The sequence below is a fragment of the Clavelina lepadiformis genome, chromosome 6, assembly GCF_947623445.1.
Source record: "Clavelina lepadiformis chromosome 6, kaClaLepa1.1, whole genome shotgun sequence".
In the NCBI taxonomy this organism is placed as follows: domain Eukaryota; kingdom Metazoa; phylum Chordata; class Ascidiacea; order Aplousobranchia; family Clavelinidae; genus Clavelina; species Clavelina lepadiformis.
This window is the reverse complement of record NC_135245.1, coordinates 3588876-3607813: the sequence shown is the minus strand read 5'-3', so window position 1 is coordinate 3607813 and position 18938 is coordinate 3588876. Positions and strand designations below refer to the sequence as shown.

The window sequence follows — 18938 nt, the reverse complement described above, 5'->3', positions numbered from 1 at the left end:
TTACAGGACGATTGTAATAATTTATTGTTCCCTTGATGACTACGCAAAGGTACATGAAATACGTAAAAAGGAAACAATCGCTTTAAAACATGGTGATAAAAGCGAAAGAGTGAACTCAACGCTTGATTTACCTGTACTCGATCAAAATTGTGATTATCTTCAACTGGCTCGAAAAAAGAAACGCGGTGCAAACCGTTCAACGTTTCATCAACCCACAGAAACAGTTTCTGAAAGTGTTGCTTTTCTGTAATGTGTAGAAGAAGCCCTTGTCGAATGGCAAAATTAGAACAATGGATAAAACACAAAACAAATTATTATTATACAAAGAAGATTTCTGGAACATTCACAAATATACAATCACACCATTACTGTACCGACGGCGCCGAAAGTGGAAATCATGCGGTCAATTATAAAATACAGATGGCAATGAACTGTACATAAATTTCTAACGTTAGTGGCTTGTGTAGCCAAAGAAAAAAATTTTAACTTCTCGCACGCTGAGGACTACGCATTATTCACGCGTCACAATCAATGAAAAGAATAACGCATTGGCGATGCAATCATTAACATTCGCGTCACGTTAGGTGCTGTAGCTTCTTCTCATCCGCATCGATTTCCATCAGATTAGCACGGGTTGATTGGTTCAAATCGACCAGTCATTTGTGATGTCATTCAAGGTCATAATCGGTCTATGACCATGGCATCTACGATATCGCCTCGTTTGATCGTGTGACAGTCATCTGATTTAGGAGGGAGCATGAGCAAAGCGTTAGCCTTGCGCATGCTCAGTAGCCTGCTGCTCATCTGTCGCCCGGTGCTGTCTGCCCAGGGGGTCGGGTCCTTCGGTTCCCATCGGAGATGGACGCGCTGGTACTCGGGGCGGGGATCCAACCGGACATCAGATGACAGCTGAACAAAGGGAACAGAGGAGGTTGGTTTAGTGTCAAACCAACTGACCGAATTTTTTTCTAAATTTTTCTCTGAAAAAGAAGAAGATTTTAACAAACCATACCAGCCCTCACCTTGACTTTTATAATTGTCGGGCGCAGGTCACTGCCCCCGCTTAGCTTGCGCAAGGCCGGTAAAACAAACAGGTTCAGAGTGACAATTGCTGACACGGGGTTGCCTGAAATCAAAGACGACGCCATTAGCTTTTGTAAGTGTAGCTGGATTAAACGAGTACCAGTTTGTGAGCTACAGTGGTAATCTGATGTCAACGTTGTACGGGTGTTATAATAAGGCAAATTTTTCAAACGTACGGTATACACGTACCAGGCAATGCAAAGAAGCTCTTTTTCCCGTTCTGCGTGTCAATTGTTGCGAAGGTTGTCGGTTTTCTGCAATAAAAACTGTTTGAAATACAAGAGAAAAGAACCAAGCTTATAACTCAACAAACTTTGCAGGTGAACTGGCATGCAAGGCACAAGTCATAAATTTTAGTTCCAACTCGCCCCGGTTTCATTAACACTCGGCCGAAGTGGATCGTAGCTCCAATATTGATGAGCAGCGGCTTCAAGAAATCTTTCTCTCCCATTGAGACGCCGCCACTGGTGACTACCACGTCGGCTAAAGAAAATTAGGACAAGTCATTTTAATAATTCCACTTCACGACTAAGATCTTGAAGAGAAATTTCACGTACCCCTCTCACATGCCCCAAGCAAAGCATCCTTTAGTTTCTGTGGTTCATCCGGCACTATACCCATATCAAGTGTACTGAACCCCTGTTGTTGAAGCGATAGCATTAGCGCAACCCTGTTAGAATCTCTTATCTCTCCGGGACCTAGATTTTGCGTATCCGGATCACAAAGCTGCAACATAAATATGTTCCGGAAGGTTAAACTACATAATGACATCTACAAAACAGCTCACAAAAACTTGGAGGGTTTAATTTTGCGTCTGGTTATAACGTTGTTGCCTTACGATTGTAAGCGAAGTTAAGGTTGCATTTTGTTGGTAAAACTTTTCTGCCTGTTCTTGTATTTAGTTAATTGTAGCTATAGATAGGACGAGCTCCGTCCAATTCTTTGCGCAATAATCTAAACACCACGAATAAGAAAAAGCCGTAATCTACAAACATTTGGTTTACACACCCTGCTCAATTGTTTAAAAGGAATGGTGAAGTTAATATATTACTTACCTCGCTACCGGTCGAAAACACGGCGACCACTGGCATCTTAAACACATGCACACTGGTGACCCCGACACAAGCCAGCAGTCCAATCTCAGAGGGGCCGAGCCTGGTACCAGATTTCACAACAATTTCTCCGGTTTTTATGTCGTTCCCTATCGGCCGAACGTCCTGGCCCGACGTCACTGATTTCAAAATTCGAACCCATAACTCTGTTTCACCCTAAACAAGTTAAAAATGGTTGTTAACGCTGTTAATAGCAAACGGTAAAATGGCGCTATAAAATTACAACCACAGATGCATGTGAATAAACAGCTTAACGCATAAGCGACCATAAAGTAAGCGAATTATCGTCATGTCACGCACATCGTCACTTTCCGAAAGCAAGACGGTGTCCTCCACCGGGACCACGGCGTCCGCCCCCAGGGGCAGTGGAGCTCCAGTCGTGACGCGGATCGTCTGACCGGGTGCTAGGTAATTACCACGTGACGTGTTGTTAGAGCGGTCGCACACTGACGAGCCAACAACGTCAAGGTCGCCAGGTGTGTCTGCCGCTGTAGAAGAGTTGTAAAGAGTTTTATGCATTCATTGTTTTCTCCGGCGTGCGAAAAACACTCGCATGGTATGGTTTGGTCTAGCTTCTTGCGTACGTTATTTCCCTGGCAGTGCACAAAAACGCACCTATTACAGCATAACCGTCCATTACTGAGGCCGGAAATGGGGGTAGTGGTCCTTTGGCCCTGACGTCTTCGGCCAGAACGTGACTAAAAGCGTCTGAAAAGTAAAAAGAACGTCGCTCTTAAATTTCCAAGCAAAGTAGCAGTGTAAAAGCAGGAAGTGAAAAAACATGATTCAAGGTCAACCCAATACCTTTGTATGATTTAATAATGTACGGCAAAGGAAAGGAGTTATTTAGAACTAGACCATAAGCTTTATCCATCGAGGTCATAGGATAACTGGAAGTTCGCTGTCGTCTCGCCACTTTTGAAAATTCATTTGAATACACGCCTGGAAAAAAAATGCGATTATGGTGAAGGCGTAAAATCATTCAGCTTAACGAGAGATGTAAATAGCAAGAAAACGGAGAATCTTCAAGAACTGAAGCCTCGCTGACTTTCCGGTATTTTTACAAACGTAGGTGTAAATTGAAAAAAGTAGAAAAGTAACCAACTTCCTTCAGAGAAATTTTTGCTTGAATAAACACCTGATGTGGACGAATCTGACACGTGACTTCTGCCGGGCGACCTGACCGTCTTCATAAAAACAGCCTGAATAAATAAGCAGATGTGAGAGTTGAACGAGGAAACGTGCACGCTGCGAGGTGTAATTTATCGTCAAGTTCGTAATTTTTGACGAACATTCTCAGAATTGTTACGCACGAGTCAGATTTAATGAGTGCTGTGATCTAATACAGGGGTCACCAAACTACGGCCCGCGATATTAGTTTGTCTGGCCCGCCTCACCGTGCCACAAATGAGCTTATTGTATTGTAGCTTATTGGGCCCGCGATCGTCAGTTCTCATGCTCATGTGGTCCTTTCTCAAGTTTGCTGACACCCAATCTAATATAATGAATATGCTAGCTTGGGCTAACTGAACAGAAACGTGCTTAATATGTTTATGACGAATGAAAGAGATTGCGCATTCCACGTGTATAATACGAAGTCTACAACGATTTCTCACAAAGAACTTTTCACGACTGTTATTTTTCCCGCATGACAATATCCTCAAAATTGCATATACCGTAATATTCCTGAACTTGTAAAAGTTGCAACGTTCTAGTCGGGCTGTTGGCTTGCGAGAAACTAATTAGGGAAAGGCAGCTTTCTCATGCCAAATTCGACAAAAAAGTTAACTTTTCTAGTTCGCCTTAAGGGCGATAACCCACCTGTGCATCAGGGACTGCTGACCCGTCCTCCTCCAAATCGAGATCTCTTTCTGAAATCAGGACCGGTTCGTCCTGTACAGCCATGACTGGCGGTATATGATGTGACGATGAAGCGTGGTGGCTACTTGCTGCATGCGAGCTACGTCCATCAAGAGATGCGACATCAGAGCCAGCATTGAGTGAATGCGACGACATGGCTCTCGGATTCGCGCCGTTCTGCGTAAGTAAGTCCGATGTTAATCTTCGCTGGGCATCGCAAAAGGATACGTCGAAATCGCTAGCAGCAGTCAAACCGATCTTCCACTTACGTTTGTGGTGAGTGAATGCCTCGAACGAACGTGGCTTGAATCCGCCCTTCTCAATGACGCAACACTGCTGTTGCTCAGAGACGATGTGCAGTTGGTACGCTGTAAACAACTGGGCATTTGGCTTGAATTCGGCATTGATCCTTCGTTAAGTTGATGACTTGGTGCGTAGATGTCACTCATGACGCCGTGCTGATGTCGTTGATGACGTCGCGATTCGGTCATCCTTTGTGTAGCCCCATCGCGAGCCATGTTGCTATGCACGCGTTGAACTTCTGAGGTTTTGTTCAATAAGAGCGAAATCCCGTGCGGCAATGCAGGTAATATGACTTGGAGGCACTCCTGGAAATATAAATTGTTATCTTTTAGTTGAAAGATTCTGAAAATAAACGATTCCAGATGCATTTCACATCATTATATAACCGAGGAACTAACGCGTTTTGTCTTTTAAAGGCAAATACCATGAAATAAACAGGGCAAAGTAAGTCTTCGGAAAAGGGCAAGTGGCGTTGCAAAGCCTAAGGTAACAAACAAAGTGACAAAGTTCATTTTACGAATGCAAATTTGTTGCTGTTTTCGCATGCTTGGGTTAAAATATGTTTCCCAGTCGCTCTGGACATCGAGCGAGAGATATAAAGAGAGAATCAAGGGAGAAAAAGGAGAGAAAAAATTATGTGTTACATAACAATGACGTCACAGACACTTACCGAAGAAGCTTTGACGCTTCCAGGAAAGTTGCAAATTAAAACGTTGTTTCTTATACCGCAAACAGCTCTGAAATATGAAAGTTATCAAAGCACATCTATGAATGATTTCAATGATTAAATACTTAATTCCAAAGTAGCCAACGCATTGCAAAGCACTCCACAAATTATTACTAATTGTGTTCAAGAATTTGTGGCTGAACACGCAGTTTTTCTTTTAGTCATGGTTGCAAATGCTTCCGAAATTTTACATTCATAACAAAAACAATTAAAATCGCAAAAGGAAAGTTTCACATTACCTTGATAGCATTGCCATTGGTGTTACTTTACATGCAGCCATCGTAATTGCAATGGACATACCAGTGGCTAGTTTGTCCACCACTGCCCTCGTAGCTTCTGGTGTGACGTCTCTAGGAGCAAACCCTGTCCCACCAGTGGTTAATATTAAGTTAAGCCCAAGGTTGTCTGCCCAGTCTCGCAAAGTTTTCTGTTCAAAAGTCACGTTAAAAGGCACTAATAGTTTTTAATTTATACAAATGATATGGATCCAGTATATTAGTGTTATCAAAACCATTCCATAGTCCTAATAGGCTCGCTGCACAAATACCATTGATATTAAAACAAAACTGAAATTTCATGAAGAATTTTCGGAAGATTATGTTAAGTTTGAAACGTTTTGCTACTTACTGATATTTCATCCGTTTCATCTGGAACGATCTTGTTTACCTTGACAACCACTCTGTAACTGTTAAAATAACCGTTAAGAAAAAAATATTGTCACATATCCCAGCTTAAATCTCCAGTAGCATCAATGTTAAACGACTAGGCTAGTGCATTTGTATGACAGCTTATGATGATACTAAATGAATTATTTGTAAGCTAGTGTATATTAAATAGACAATGACTGCATACAACACGTGACAATGTAGCCAAACAAACAGGGAAAATCAGAAAACTTTTCCAGACCATTACAACAAGATTGCTTCAATTTTTTAACCACATCGTAGGACAAAATATTTGGTGCAAAACTCGAAGGTCAATTATCTTTACAGTCCCAGAAACTTAATGCATTGATGTATTTTTGGCTTCATTGGGTTAAACAGAACTTTAATTTAATGCTTACCAATTCATTAGACTTTACTAGGGCATCCAAAATTTGTCTTCAACAAAGCATTTAGTTTAGAAAAACAAACACATTGGTACACCTGTCAGCTAGGTTTTAAAAATGTTTATATCTTTACTTACTTTTCAAGGTTGTACAAAATTTCTTGCAGTTTTGGGCCACTAAAATCCTGTGTTTCACCCCTAGAGCAGCGATCACTCACTACAATGGAAAGAAGGATTTTCAATACTGAAAAATGTGTAAGTTATGTAATAAGTTTTGATGTCTATAACCTGTCAGAACTCCAGCATAAATTGTTGGTTCACTGTTGCTCATGTCTGGTGATTCAGCAGTTCCCATAGATCCAGTATCCAGTCTTGCAGTTTTCAACCAATGTCCTGAATTGGCCATATACATAAACAAAATTATAAGCTACCGTGCACTAAAACATCAATTAGGTGTAGATTCAGTGCGACTTTAAAGCCACTCTGAAGAAAAATAAAATGGCCTCAAGCGTTATATGTTTCCAAGAAAGGTATGTTGCGCTGATACAAACCACTTGGGAGGAAAGGTAACATTGCTTTACATCAACAGAATTATTGCTTATGTAACAACAAACTTGATGGACAGATTGGTTAAGTAATTATGGCTGAAACGATGAATCATACAAAGTAATAAAAACTTTATAGGTGCATTGAATTTTTATATCAGCCTTATTCAATATAAATAAAATTATTCAATAAATAAAAAGTGAAAATATTTTAAATAACATAATATTTAAAGCTGGTTAGACTTTACTAACACAGACACCATCTAATAACTTTCAGCAAACTTATTGCCAATCAATATAAACATTAACCAACAATCAATCTTAATTGAATGACTTTGACAGCCATACTGAACAATATAGTACAAAAATTTCAGCAAAGAATTATGATGGTTGCTATAACATTTGTTACAAACATATTTCACCATATTTGGGAGTCAAAAATAAACAAGCTACAAAATTCTGAGCTATTCTCTGTGTATTAAATATAGTAGAAGGAATGCACCAAGAGCATGGCTTTATAAGGTACTTGTAACAAAAAAGCCTGATGCATTTCTATGTATGACTTGACAATGAAACTAATATTGCAAAAAGTTCATACCAGTAGGAAACGTGTAATTTTGTATGTGGCTAAAATTGTAATTACAACAATAACTGCAACAAAGTAGTTTAAGCTTCTGTAGAAATCAAACCCGATGGATCTTATTAGTTTACCTCAGATATATAGATATATAAAACAAAATTCAGACGAGTCAAGTTCACTCACGCAAGGCAAATGAAAATCTGAATGGAAAAGTTTTATGATTCGTCGTAATTTTTCAATATGCTACTTGATTTTTGTATAATTAGCGTGCATTAGTGAACTGCATCTATTTTAAAGTTGCAACAACGCCTTATCTATTTTATCTTTTAATCATTGCAAAATAAGTTTCAACATGCAAAACCTATCATTAATGGAGTTTGACGTCGTAATTTGTTTTTTTGCTTTAGTGGTTAAAACCTGAACAGACTGATATAATATAATGAGTAAATATTACAGATGCTTAAATGCCTAAATGGGTTATGCACAGTAATAACAACACAGTACAAATTATTGGCAAACAAATCAAACTACAAAAAACATATTAATCAAACCGTAATAAACTTAGCAAAAATAAATTTATGTCTAGTTGGTACAAAAAATGGGCAAACTTGAAGGTTAAAGTTTGGTTCTCATATAACAAATTATCTGAATAAACAACTCAATTTTTTAGCCATCTCCTCATCTGACATTTTCCTATTTTCTTTCAATTTTAAAGACAGCACTTTTAAAGATTTATTATTTGGTTCCAGCTTTAAACCCTTCTTAATGTCATTATTTGCATTTTCATAATCGTTAACGCATACATATGCCGAACCACGTCTAAACAGGGCTTTTATCGCATTTGGCTGTATCTCTAAAACCAAAGTACAGTTCTTAATTACGGAATCATATAATCCCCTGTTTAACTGGCAAGCAGACAAATTCAAATGACAAGCCGACTTAAGATCAAAAGCCTGTTCCTTTTCGAATTCAGATAGAGGGAGACTAAGGCATACAATCAAATATTTCAATGCTTTGGCATAAAATTTTCCCGCTAAATGTAAATCAGATTTCCCAAAGAACTCAGATCCCTTTGTTTTTAAAGCACATGCCAAATCCAAGCATTCAGTGAAGCTGAGCTTGCAGATCGGTTGAGGAGTGGTGAAGGAGATCAAAGTAACAGTCAAAGACAGCTTCTCTCCAGTAGAAAATGGCTCACATTGACTTAGTAAGGTAATGACGTGACTCATTTTTGAGCCAGGTTTCATTTTAAGAATTAAGGTGTCGAGGATGTCCGAAAAAAAACCTTCTCCTTCGTCCAGTGTTACTTCTATCTGATGACCCAGTTTAATTCCGAAGAATTTCTCAACCACATTACTGCATCCAGCAGTTTGATCCACCACAACTTGACAGACTGACCTTAAACTTGGACATTCTAATCCATAACCGGGAATAATAACATTGCTTGCAGTTTCATAAATACACTTCATCATATATCATTACCTACCTAACCTATATCGAATACCTCTACTGCCTTAAATTCAAATTATACAAACACTTTTAATAGGTTATCCATGCACACATGCTTACCCTTTGGTGTAATACTTTTTGGTCATAGCCTATATAGTGTTAAGTGTAGCACCTGCTGTACGCACGAGACTTATCAACTTGCACGCCGAATATTTTACTCATCACGCCGATTTAGGCTATAATAAATAAACAAAAAAAGTGGTTGTTTGAACGCTAATTTATGATAAATAAACAGAAAATTGAGGCTTCAGTGCACGCAATCACGCCAAAATTTGCGTGTTTGTACGCACAATTTCTCATCGAAAACTGCCATACTTTCCAGTCGGGACTTTGGCAGACTGCCGTACTAAAGCACGTATTATATTCCTTGTACAATAACATCATTTAAAGATGATAGTATATTAATTCATTTATGACTTTTGGATTTGAAAAAATATCTAGTGTTTAGAAAATAATAGGCTATATACTATATAGGCTTACGCATGTTAGTAGAACCTACGACTTCGTTCTGACGTAGTAGAGTTGCATAACTTTTCTACTGATGTAGGCTAGCGCGCTTACCAATAAGTCAACTAAGCTATCGTAACCCACCGCGATACCTAGTGCCATGAAATCCAATGTTTACTATTTCAGTCTGGCAGTATTTACGTTTTATGGTAAAGATTTTGATCGCTTGTGCAAACTGCAATGCCTAAACTTGATCACAAACCGAACTGAGATACCTGCCAAATTATTATAGAACTTTATTTATAGTATATACAACAATATTACTAATATCACCAGCCCTAGATTACAGCAGCTATGCTGCCAAGCTTATTCCAGTGAATCGTGGCATGAAACAGTAAAAGCAATGCCTTTATGAATACTTGCCTTTTACAATACTTCAAATGCTTCATGTATTTATAAAGGCATTGGTTAAAACGGTCTGGCGAACAATCACTAAACATTGGAATGGTGCGTGATAAGATGGTATTGCGTTTCCTGTCAGTTTGTTACGTCGACAACACGTTAAGAGCTTAAGGAGATGATTAATCGAGAAAGTTTCATATAAATTAATAAGCCAGCTATGACTGATTTACAGTTTAGAATTGATACAGGCCTACCACACCTTGGATGCAATCCAAAAAACATGAAAAAGTTTTTAAAAAGAGGATAAAACTAACCACAGTAACAAAAATTTCGCAAACGTTCTCCAAAGAGAATCTCTCTATTTGGCAAACCAAAACGAAACTGGTGTGAGTTGTTTAAGCAAAAGTCCAATCAATACTTAACTCAACTTTGCTGCCATATCACGACCCGATGTAATTATACGTTGACAAGAAATCCATAAACAATTTATTCCACCAACTCACGAGGTGAGTTGTTTAAGCGAAATTCCGGGTGCGAGTCAAAAATGGCCAAACTGTCCAATAAAGTCTAACTATCTTGGTTTAAATCACGTAGTTGGTGTAAGTAGGCCCAACCATGAACCATCTAACAACCACACTTGATGTAAGTTTGACAATGTCTCATAATGTATAGATTATGCCACTGCAGCGCTCGGAAAGTTAAAGTAAAAGTTAAGTCGCATACACATCTGGAAAAGCATGCTCTCGTGGAGGTGTACTGCGAGGTGTGACAAACCTTTGAAGCAAATCTGTCAAAAATTCTGCTGAAAAAATGGTTACGTAGATGAAGCTATGATGCAGAAACGACAGATTAACCGGGGGTGGCACCGTGGCAGCGTGGCAGCGTGGCCGCGTGGCCGCCAATGTTCCCTCTAATTTTTCACGAGTCTGAGCAAACACAGTAACTCCCTGAGCGGTACCTTGGACCACCGTGAGCAACATCAGACGTGCCACGTGCGCATTGTGGCCATAATTATGCGTTTATTTTAATTTCAATTCAGGTTAGATTTTTTTCTTGTGCGCAGCACAGATTTTCTGTGCGCGGAGACCGTGTCAGCAGTGCGCATTTGCGCACGCGCGCAGCTTAGAGGGAACATTGGTGGCCGCCACATCACTACAGGCCGTATCATATATTTTGGTATAAAATGTTATTCTATGTGCATTGTGAATGACAATGAAAATGAAAAAAAATGTTCAAAGTTTAGGGCTTCGCTTCGTTTCGAATCAGTTTAGGATAGGCTTACCATACGTCCCGTTTCAGCCGGGACAGTCCCGGTTTTTACGGTTTTGTCCCAGCGTCCCGGTCAGTCAACCAAAAAGTCCCGCTTTGGCATTTAGTCAGCCAGCATTGCCCAGTTCAGTAATAGTAGGCTATAGCCTACTATTCCTACTATAGTAGGAAAATAGTAAAATACGAACCACATTTACCTGAGGCTCGTTGTTCTGAAGCGTCCCGGTTTTCAATCACAAAAATATAGCATGCCTAGTTAAGGACAATGTAGGCCCTATCCTCTATTCATCGCAAACCATAGGCCTACCCGTTTTGGCTGTTGACAAGACTGCAAGAAAGACAGAAAACTTGAGCTAAACTTTAGAGTTAGTTTAGAACCAAATATAAAAAGTGATTTTATCAGAAGTTTTGAAAAAAAGTAGGTAATACGGGTCGCATTTCTTTCACATCAAAAACAAAATATCAATGTTGTCAATTTGTTTACAAAAATCCAGCAAACAGAAGGATGGTTGTCAAGTACAGGATTCCACCGACTTTTGAGAAAATTTGATGGGACGTGGATTTTGTAGTTGTTTTGTAGCCTACGCCCCAAATTTACCGCTATAGGCTATACGGTAGTTTATTCTGAACTTAAAAAGTGTCTTTTAACTTTTCTGAAATGCACCATTTTTGCTGCAGTTTACCGTTTGTGGGATATCAAAGAGAAAAGCCTCCAAAACGGGCGATTAAGGTCTGTTCACATTACGTAGGCTAGGTTGTAGGAGAAAAAAATTCACAAAAATTACCTGTCACAACTTGAAATCTTGCTTGGAGTTCTTCTATTTCTGAATCCTTGTTGTTCATCTATTTGTCTTTCTCTTTACGTTTAATTTATTTGCTTTATTGTACAGTTAAGTAATGTAGTGAAGTTTATATGATGAGCACTTCCACGCGCAGAACTACCAAATACCTTGAGTCAAATCGGGCACACACTGCTTGGCCTACAGTAGTTTTATGAATAAGCGGGCATTGTGTTTTAACATGTGCAGCCAGTTAATCAATATAGTAGCCTATAAACGAACCTTGTAAAGTTAATCAATTTTGATAAGATAAATTAACTTCCCATCAATAATTAATATATCCTTTTCCTGCCACGTCCCAACCCGATAACTAACTTATAGGCTATATATGTTGACAGTGAATCCATACAATTGACTCCACCAACTCAAAACAGCTGAAAGTAAGAATGCAAAATTTTCAAGAAGATCATTGGGCCTCGTATTAACGAAAATACACTGACTTTTATGAGATGTTCTTAGGTGGAGTTTCTAGTAACCTTACGTATTGTTTCTTGTTTAGCCACAGTTTTTATAACTTGGTATAGTTAGTCACTTATTTAAAAGAGGTAAAAATCACTTGGGCTAATTAGCCTAATTTTACAGAGCTTGCTAATCTATCATTAGCCAGCCAGTTCAAAATATGAATTTGCTTGATCCTACGCATCAAATCCACGGAAACAATAGTGAATCGCCTGTTTTTAAGGTATGACAAAAACCAAGCAAACTGCAATAGTTTTAAAAAAACGTGCGTAATTTTATGCACATTACATTTAGGCTGCAACCAGCAAGTAGCATTTGGCCGAAGTAGCCTATATGTCCGTTGAAAACTAATAGAGTTTCCAAACTATCTGAAATATGAATTCATATAAAATTTCGTTTCGTATAAAAGTGTGCTTGTTAATAGGCTGTATGTTAATTGTGTGATAATTTCTATCTTAAACCCGGCGATGATCCTTCATCGCTCGAGCCCTGCGGTTACCGAGCTAGCTTAATTTTCTGTTAATTTGTTATGAAAAATCCTATTGCTGCGTGCAGTAGGCTATACCAATTAAAAGAAATAACAACAACAACATTAAGTTATGCTGAAGTTCTCGATTTTATTTCTCGTGCAAAACGTATAATTTCTTTTGTAAAACAAGTGCAACCGAGCAGGCCAATTCCATTAACAGTCTCCCGAATCGTTGATCAAAGGAGTGATGTATTCGGAATGACGGATGCCAGTAGAAAAGTGCGGCGCCCTCGGTCGATTGATGGATACCATCTCGGGATAATGTGCTCCTGGTCCAGGCTTGGTGGTTTTGTCACCCGGCATGTATCGTCGCGCTAACATAGAGTAACGCGGTGCACGTTTCCTGTACATATTCGGATCCACGATGCTGTACCTAGCCGAGCCTGGGGTCTTGGCCAAATCCTCAGCAAAACTACCAGCTAGAGAGCGCCCTGTCATTGAGTAACTTGCACTCGACGCCTTGTTGATAACCTTGCTACCTAACAGACTTGGAAGTCCGTAGCTGTTTGATGCTGGATATGAGTCACACTTTCTGTATCTGGTCCTAGAGCCCATCGAATGTTTCGGAGCGTGTCTTTCACCTTGAGGATGAACCTTTTCATTTTCATATTTTCCTGGTCCGGGCGTTCTAAATACATTTAGATCCTTTGGTCGGCCTAGGATTGAGTAATGCGGAGTGCCATCCCTACCGTGCCTTGTAAACCGTGATTCAATACAATACATAGGCCCTGGGCTACACTTGTTGTCGTTTATAAAGGAGTTTCCAAGACGTTTTCCAAAAGAATAAGCTGGTTTCATATTCTGAGTGAAGTCATGGCCTTTGAAGCCGCATGTTGATGGTAGCTTGTACCGTCCCGGACCAGGCCCCCGTAGTTTAGCAGCAATCACAGGTGTTGGCTTGGGCTCTTCCGTCATTACGCAGCTTGATAAGGTAAAGATTTTGAAGTAAACAACGTACTTTTCCCTGTTTGACCAGCCCAGGCAACAAATTATAAAAAATGAAAGGTGAATTTTCTCCATATCACAAGCTCTTGTGACGTCACAATGTATTGTAAAGAAAAAAATGAACCTCTATTACGTCATTACTCAAAAATTGTTTAAAAAGATCAATGCACAACAACATAAGATGTGTAACACATTAAGCATGCTACTGTAACCTACTTTGCAGCAATGGAGCCCAATGCAGTGCTTTAAACTTCTTAAGTTGGTTGATTACCTATCAATAGAAAAACTGTGCAATGCCATTTATCGATTTATCAATGGAGCCCCTTGTATTCACGTTATTAGTCAAACTGTCGAATAAATTATAAACTGTTAATACAAAACAGGGCTTAGCAAAACCGACACCGTAGAAACTGAGCATCGTCACGAAACTTTACTTCCTAAATTAAAATCCTGCATTCTCACCACGTTTCTACATAACTGATAGTAAAGGATAAAACATGCTTGCGTCTCGCAGCCGTCGGTCAGAGAAGTTTTCTAAAACTTTCTTTTCCAATTGGTTGTATCGCTCACCGCCTCACCTACCTGAAAAGCATTGGCCTATACCCAATCGCTTTCAATACGACCCAAAATTAAAGTTTTCGATACATGTTATCTCATTGGGTTTTATTATTACTGATCGAAATAGAAAATTTTAATCCGTTGAATGGGCAACAAACAGTGGTCTGTTGGGGGTGTTAAAAATGGGGGTAAATGCACAGTGACAGTTTGTCGGTATAAGCCATCACATTCTTCTGTTGTAAATGACCTTATAAATGGACTTACTGGTGGGGTTCAACGGGGGGTCCTTCTGTGGACACACGCAGATATATACTTTGACACCGGAGTGCGCTAACGGGAAACTGTTGACTTGCCTTAAATAAACTAACTGCACAAAGGAACCGAGAAAAGCTGACGTCATGCCAGAAGCGTAGCTATGGTTTTTAGTGCCCGGGGATAGAAGCAGTTTTTCCGACCCCGCTTTGCAAAATAAATAAAGAGTGTAAACACCAAAGACGCGAGCTATAGTGGGGGTTTCCCGTTCGAGACATGTTTTCTGGTCTGGTTGCCACAGTAAATACAATATGCTAGATGACCGGACATCACCAGACAGACCATTATCATTAGCGGATTTAAAATTTTGTTAGCATTCTAAAAAACTTTGACTTTATTTGGCACCCCCACATGGCTGCTCCCGGGGCTTGCTTTTTGATAATGCTTCTAACTTACCGACCAACTGGGGTCCGCAAAGCAGTTTCAGAGGGTACACAACATGAGAGTTGCGTTATCCAAACCAAACCAAACATTGATGAGTTAATTGCAGCAAAACAAGTGCACCCATCCAATTAAATGCTTACCGTATTTGTTAGTTTTTGCTTTTTCTTCCGTTGGTGTGGTTTTTGCATTTTTTCCTATAGCATTCTTTGATTTTTATAGTGCCGCGAAATATCAAAATAATTGCAAAGGATCCACCAAACAAAATTTTTAGAAAAGTTTGGGGAACCGCTGATCTATACCATGACCAAATGTGTCGAGTATGCTATTAAGTTGACTGGGTTATCGTGGTGACAGCAAACTGGCCTTTGAAACCTGTTATATAACTGCCGGAGAAAGTAGTCGTTATAATGCGAATCGTAGCCTACATGCTGGTCGCTGTAGCATTAGTAAAATTTCGTTTCTAAACGAAGTCTGCTGGCTGATTTACCCAGACGATGGTAGGCCGGCGGTGAAAGGTCAGTTTGAAACAAAAGGTAAAAAGTGCGGTTTTGTGTACTTGTATTCAAATTGGTCTCGTGATTTCATCAAGACAGATTAGAGACACTGTTAGCACTTCGATGTGTATTTTCAGTCATTGACAGCATTTTTGGCGACTTTCCAAAACAAAGAAAATTAAAGCAGTGCAAAAGTATGCATCTTATCATTACCGGTCCGGAATTAAAGGGCTATTAACTATCAGCTTAAAATACTCATTAAACAATTAGCTGCCTAGATGCAGCTTTAATTTAATTTAAATTACTTTACAGGACCTTTGAAGTAGTTGTTATAAGTTCATAAATGTTTCAATAAATGCTGTGCTGACGATAAGCCTCTCATTCACAGCCAACCGCATTTAACAGGAATCATGTTGCAGTATAGTAAGGTTTTAGATCCAGCTCAACGCAGCGAAAAAAGCTAACAAGATTTAAAAATGTTATTCCAAAAGGTTAAACCATCAAACGCGTAAGCCGCGTATTTCATCTTTATTTGAGGTTACCTGTAGCTGTTGCTGGCTGTGAAAAAGGCAAAAGCAAATAAGACGAAACTAACACATTTGACAGCTGGTGTGGATTTTTTGTTGAATAGGATTTAATACCGCGTGTGTTCTTTAGAAATGTCAATATGTCAAAGAGTTTAAAGGCAAGTTAAACCACCAAAATCATTTGCCTGTCACTCGACAGAATTTACGAGCGCTGAAGCGACTGTATTTCTAGGCAGCAGCCAGACGATTTGTCAGACGCTAAGTAATAAGTAGCGTTTATAACTGCATTTATTTTGCCAGCAAATGTGACATTTAATTTAGATGACACACGCTAATACTACATTTTACAAATAGACGCAACGTTACAACAGTTACATCAACGTTAAATAAAACCGTACTTTTTCAGATTACGAAAATTTATCTCTTCACTTTGAGATAAACTGTACACGGGTTGTATTGTAAAACAAAGAAATATGACGACGGAAGAAGATATACAAGAGATTACGACGGATGCAAGCTTGCTAAGTGCGAAAAAGCATGCACCAGCGGAAAAACCGAAGTTGGGAAGAAAACAGAGTGTTTTTGTCGGCACAATTGTCGAAGTTCGTGACAAAAGGGGTACGTTGGGTTCGGCCATCCCTAATGTACCCCTGGCTTATGCTTGGATCTGTCTCTTCTGCAACGTGTTTGCCCCTGGCACAGGTATTCGCCGTTTTTAAGCAAACTAATTTTTGGAATTTTGCTACAAGTCACTTTACATGTTATAGTGGTTTAATACGTAACAGAGTTTTACTGTTACGGGTGACAGTGACATTTGGTTGATGACGGATAGTTAATGAAATTTCTGATTGTATTTTTTGCTACACTTTTTAAGTTTGGTTTTATTGGACGGCCCCATAAAATACAACATGTGTATTTCCGGTAAATCTCGACTGAGGCGTATGTGCTGGCATGAAAGTTGGATAAATGATAATTGGCATCCTTCAATACAAAAGTTAAAATATCAAACCGTTTTTGACAACGTATAAATTAATAAGTCGAATTGAACCATTTGATGTCATGTCATCAATTTTAAGCAAATTGATTTTTATGAAAGTAGATTCATATATACAATTGTATGGCTTCTCTAAGGTAATGCTATGACCAAATTACATTTAGCTAAAATCGCTGTAAAACTGTAAAAAGTTACAACTACAAAGATATAGCAAACTTTTTGAACCACCTTTTAGCCCAGGACCTCAAATAAATTATGCATGATGACGAGCTGAGATGCATCACGTGATATTGGAACTGACCAATAACATGAAAGAGATACTGGAAAAAATTATTTGGTTTGTTAAAGTATAAAAAGCCATCTGGAGTAAACAAATCAACAAACATCGTTGTTGATAAAAGTTTTTATAACTCCAACATCCCCAAACAAAACGTTCTGATATAAAAAGAACCAATGATTACATATTTTCTATTTACTGTAACTTGCTCTTCTGTCAAGTTATTTTACAAAAGAAAAATATCAAATTAAATTTAACGATATTTCTAGGCTACATAATCAAATCTGTTTTACTAAACTTAATTTATAACAGTACTTACATTCTACTTATGTAACACAATTTTTCAAACTATATAACTCACTCTGTTGAAACTACAGTAAAATTATAAGCGTTAAGTCGACGTCCAAGTTTTCAAGTAATTTATTTTCATTCACAGGAACTTTTCTCATGGCGCTGGCGGCCTTATGTGGAGCAAAAACAAATTCGAAAAAACCTAGTCGTTGCAAAGATTTTCTGTTGAACTTGGTCGCTTTTTTGTTGCAATTACTCACTGCTCTTCTTATTGTTGGTTGGATATGGAGCATATTTTGGGGAATGAATGTCGTTACCCAAGCAAGTGAGTGTAATACGATTCACCAAACCAGCGTTTACCGAAAATTGTTCCACGAACGCTCACCTTGATTTAGACAAAACGGGGAAGGTATAGGCCTACTTGCACAGCGCTTCATGTTGTACAAAGCAAAACGTTTTTCAACTTGACGCACTGCAGAACGAATTCGATAGTTTTTGTTAAATATTGCCCACTTTCAGTCAAAAACAACCGCAACCAGAAAAACGAAAAGAAGTTATATAAAACATGCATGAATGATTTGAGAACGCATTTCCGAATGCTTTGCTTACATCTCTCCTGGGTAATGAATAAATCATAGAATTGTCTGGTAAGCTTTCAGGTAGGACACAAAGAATAATGGGCCACAGTTCAGCATTCCCTTAGGAGGTTGAAGAAGTCACATGTCTCATTAGCCAAGCAGTATTTGGCTAACTACAAATCCGACTACTACATCCACACGCTTGTAGTTTTGCGCTACAAGAAATTTACCCACATATCGATAAGCACCGATAGAAATAATAAACTGTTTCATCTACCTTATTATTTTCGCATTTGCAGACGAAGTGAAAACAATCGAACAAGCAAAAAAAGGCAAAAGGATCAAGACGGATAAACCCATTTGCAAAAACAATGAGTCGTAAAAACATTTTTCTGAAGGTCTCTTGAAGGTCCATTGTTCTCAGAGGCCCTCCGTCTATGACGTCATTGCACTTCCGTGTTCCGTAAAGATTACTTTTCTCACATTTCTATGTGGCCGAATGACTTTTTACTAATTGTGGTTGCAAAGTCACGCTACGACGCTTCGGTTGTTTATATGTGAAAACCAGTGAGATGTATTCCCAGCAATACACATAATAAATTAAGCACAACGGTTAAGAGAACCTTCATTTTACTGCAGGCAACAGTTACGGTATCTAATTTAGCAGACGCTCACAACAGGCAGCTGCTAGCTTGCAATTAACTTTTAATTCCCGGTTGGCAATAAACTTGTTATAAATACATATTCTATGCTAATTTAGGGGTCTTGGAGTTGTGTGGTTAACACATGCTTAGTTCGTTAACAGCCTCTCCACGGACCAAAAGCGGAAACATTAAACAAGATAAAACGTTAAAGGTTAGATAGTTC

At 38.9% G+C, this 18938-nt stretch overlaps 3 protein-coding genes and 1 pseudogene across 5 annotated transcripts; 1 reads left to right on the top strand and 3 right to left on the bottom strand.

Moving 5' to 3' along the window:
* LOC143461745 (gephyrin-like) lies at positions 1 to 7888 on the bottom strand. 3 transcript variants are annotated; one of them, XM_076959594.1, is made up of 18 exons: positions 6421 to 7888; positions 6271 to 6349; positions 6149 to 6185; positions 5713 to 5770; positions 5325 to 5512; positions 5029 to 5095; positions 4325 to 4663; positions 4017 to 4232; positions 3301 to 3397; positions 3000 to 3137; positions 2811 to 2903; positions 2496 to 2683; positions 2139 to 2351; positions 1641 to 1809; positions 1452 to 1566; positions 1273 to 1337; positions 1023 to 1126; positions 1 to 909 (listed from the first exon to the last, which is right to left on the bottom strand). In XM_076959594.1, the coding sequence occupies exons 3-18, from the start codon at positions 6154 to 6156 to the stop codon at positions 679 to 681; spliced, it is 2289 nt and encodes a 762-aa protein (XP_076815709.1). In that variant the 5' UTR covers positions 6157 to 6185; positions 6271 to 6349; positions 6421 to 7888; the 3' UTR covers positions 1 to 678. The 3 variants fall into 3 exon arrangements, with proteins under 3 accessions (XP_076815709.1, XP_076815707.1, XP_076815708.1); XM_076959592.1 differs by lacking the exon at positions 6149 to 6185; XM_076959593.1 differs by lacking the exon at positions 6149 to 6185 and having other exon boundaries at positions 3334 to 3397.
* Positions 7889 to 7898: 10 nt separating this feature from the next.
* On the bottom strand, positions 7899 to 8726 carry LOC143462174 (uncharacterized). The gene has a single exon (XM_076960224.1). It carries the CDS (start codon positions 8724 to 8726, stop codon positions 7899 to 7901), a length of 828 nt encoding a protein of 275 aa, XP_076816339.1.
* Positions 8727 to 12774: 4048 nt separating this feature from the next.
* Positions 12775 to 13712, bottom strand: LOC143462444 (ciliary microtubule associated protein 1A pseudogene; annotated as a pseudogene).
* A 2629-nt stretch (positions 13713 to 16341) lies between these two features.
* On the top strand, positions 16342 to 18677 carry LOC143462747 (protein stum homolog). Its single transcript, XM_076961006.1, has 3 exons — positions 16342 to 16633; positions 17639 to 17818; positions 18371 to 18677. Exons 1-3 carry the CDS (start codon positions 16405 to 16407, stop codon positions 18451 to 18453), a joined length of 492 nt encoding a protein of 163 aa, XP_076817121.1. The 5' UTR covers positions 16342 to 16404; the 3' UTR covers positions 18454 to 18677.
* The last annotated feature ends 261 nt before the right edge of the window (positions 18678 to 18938 follow it).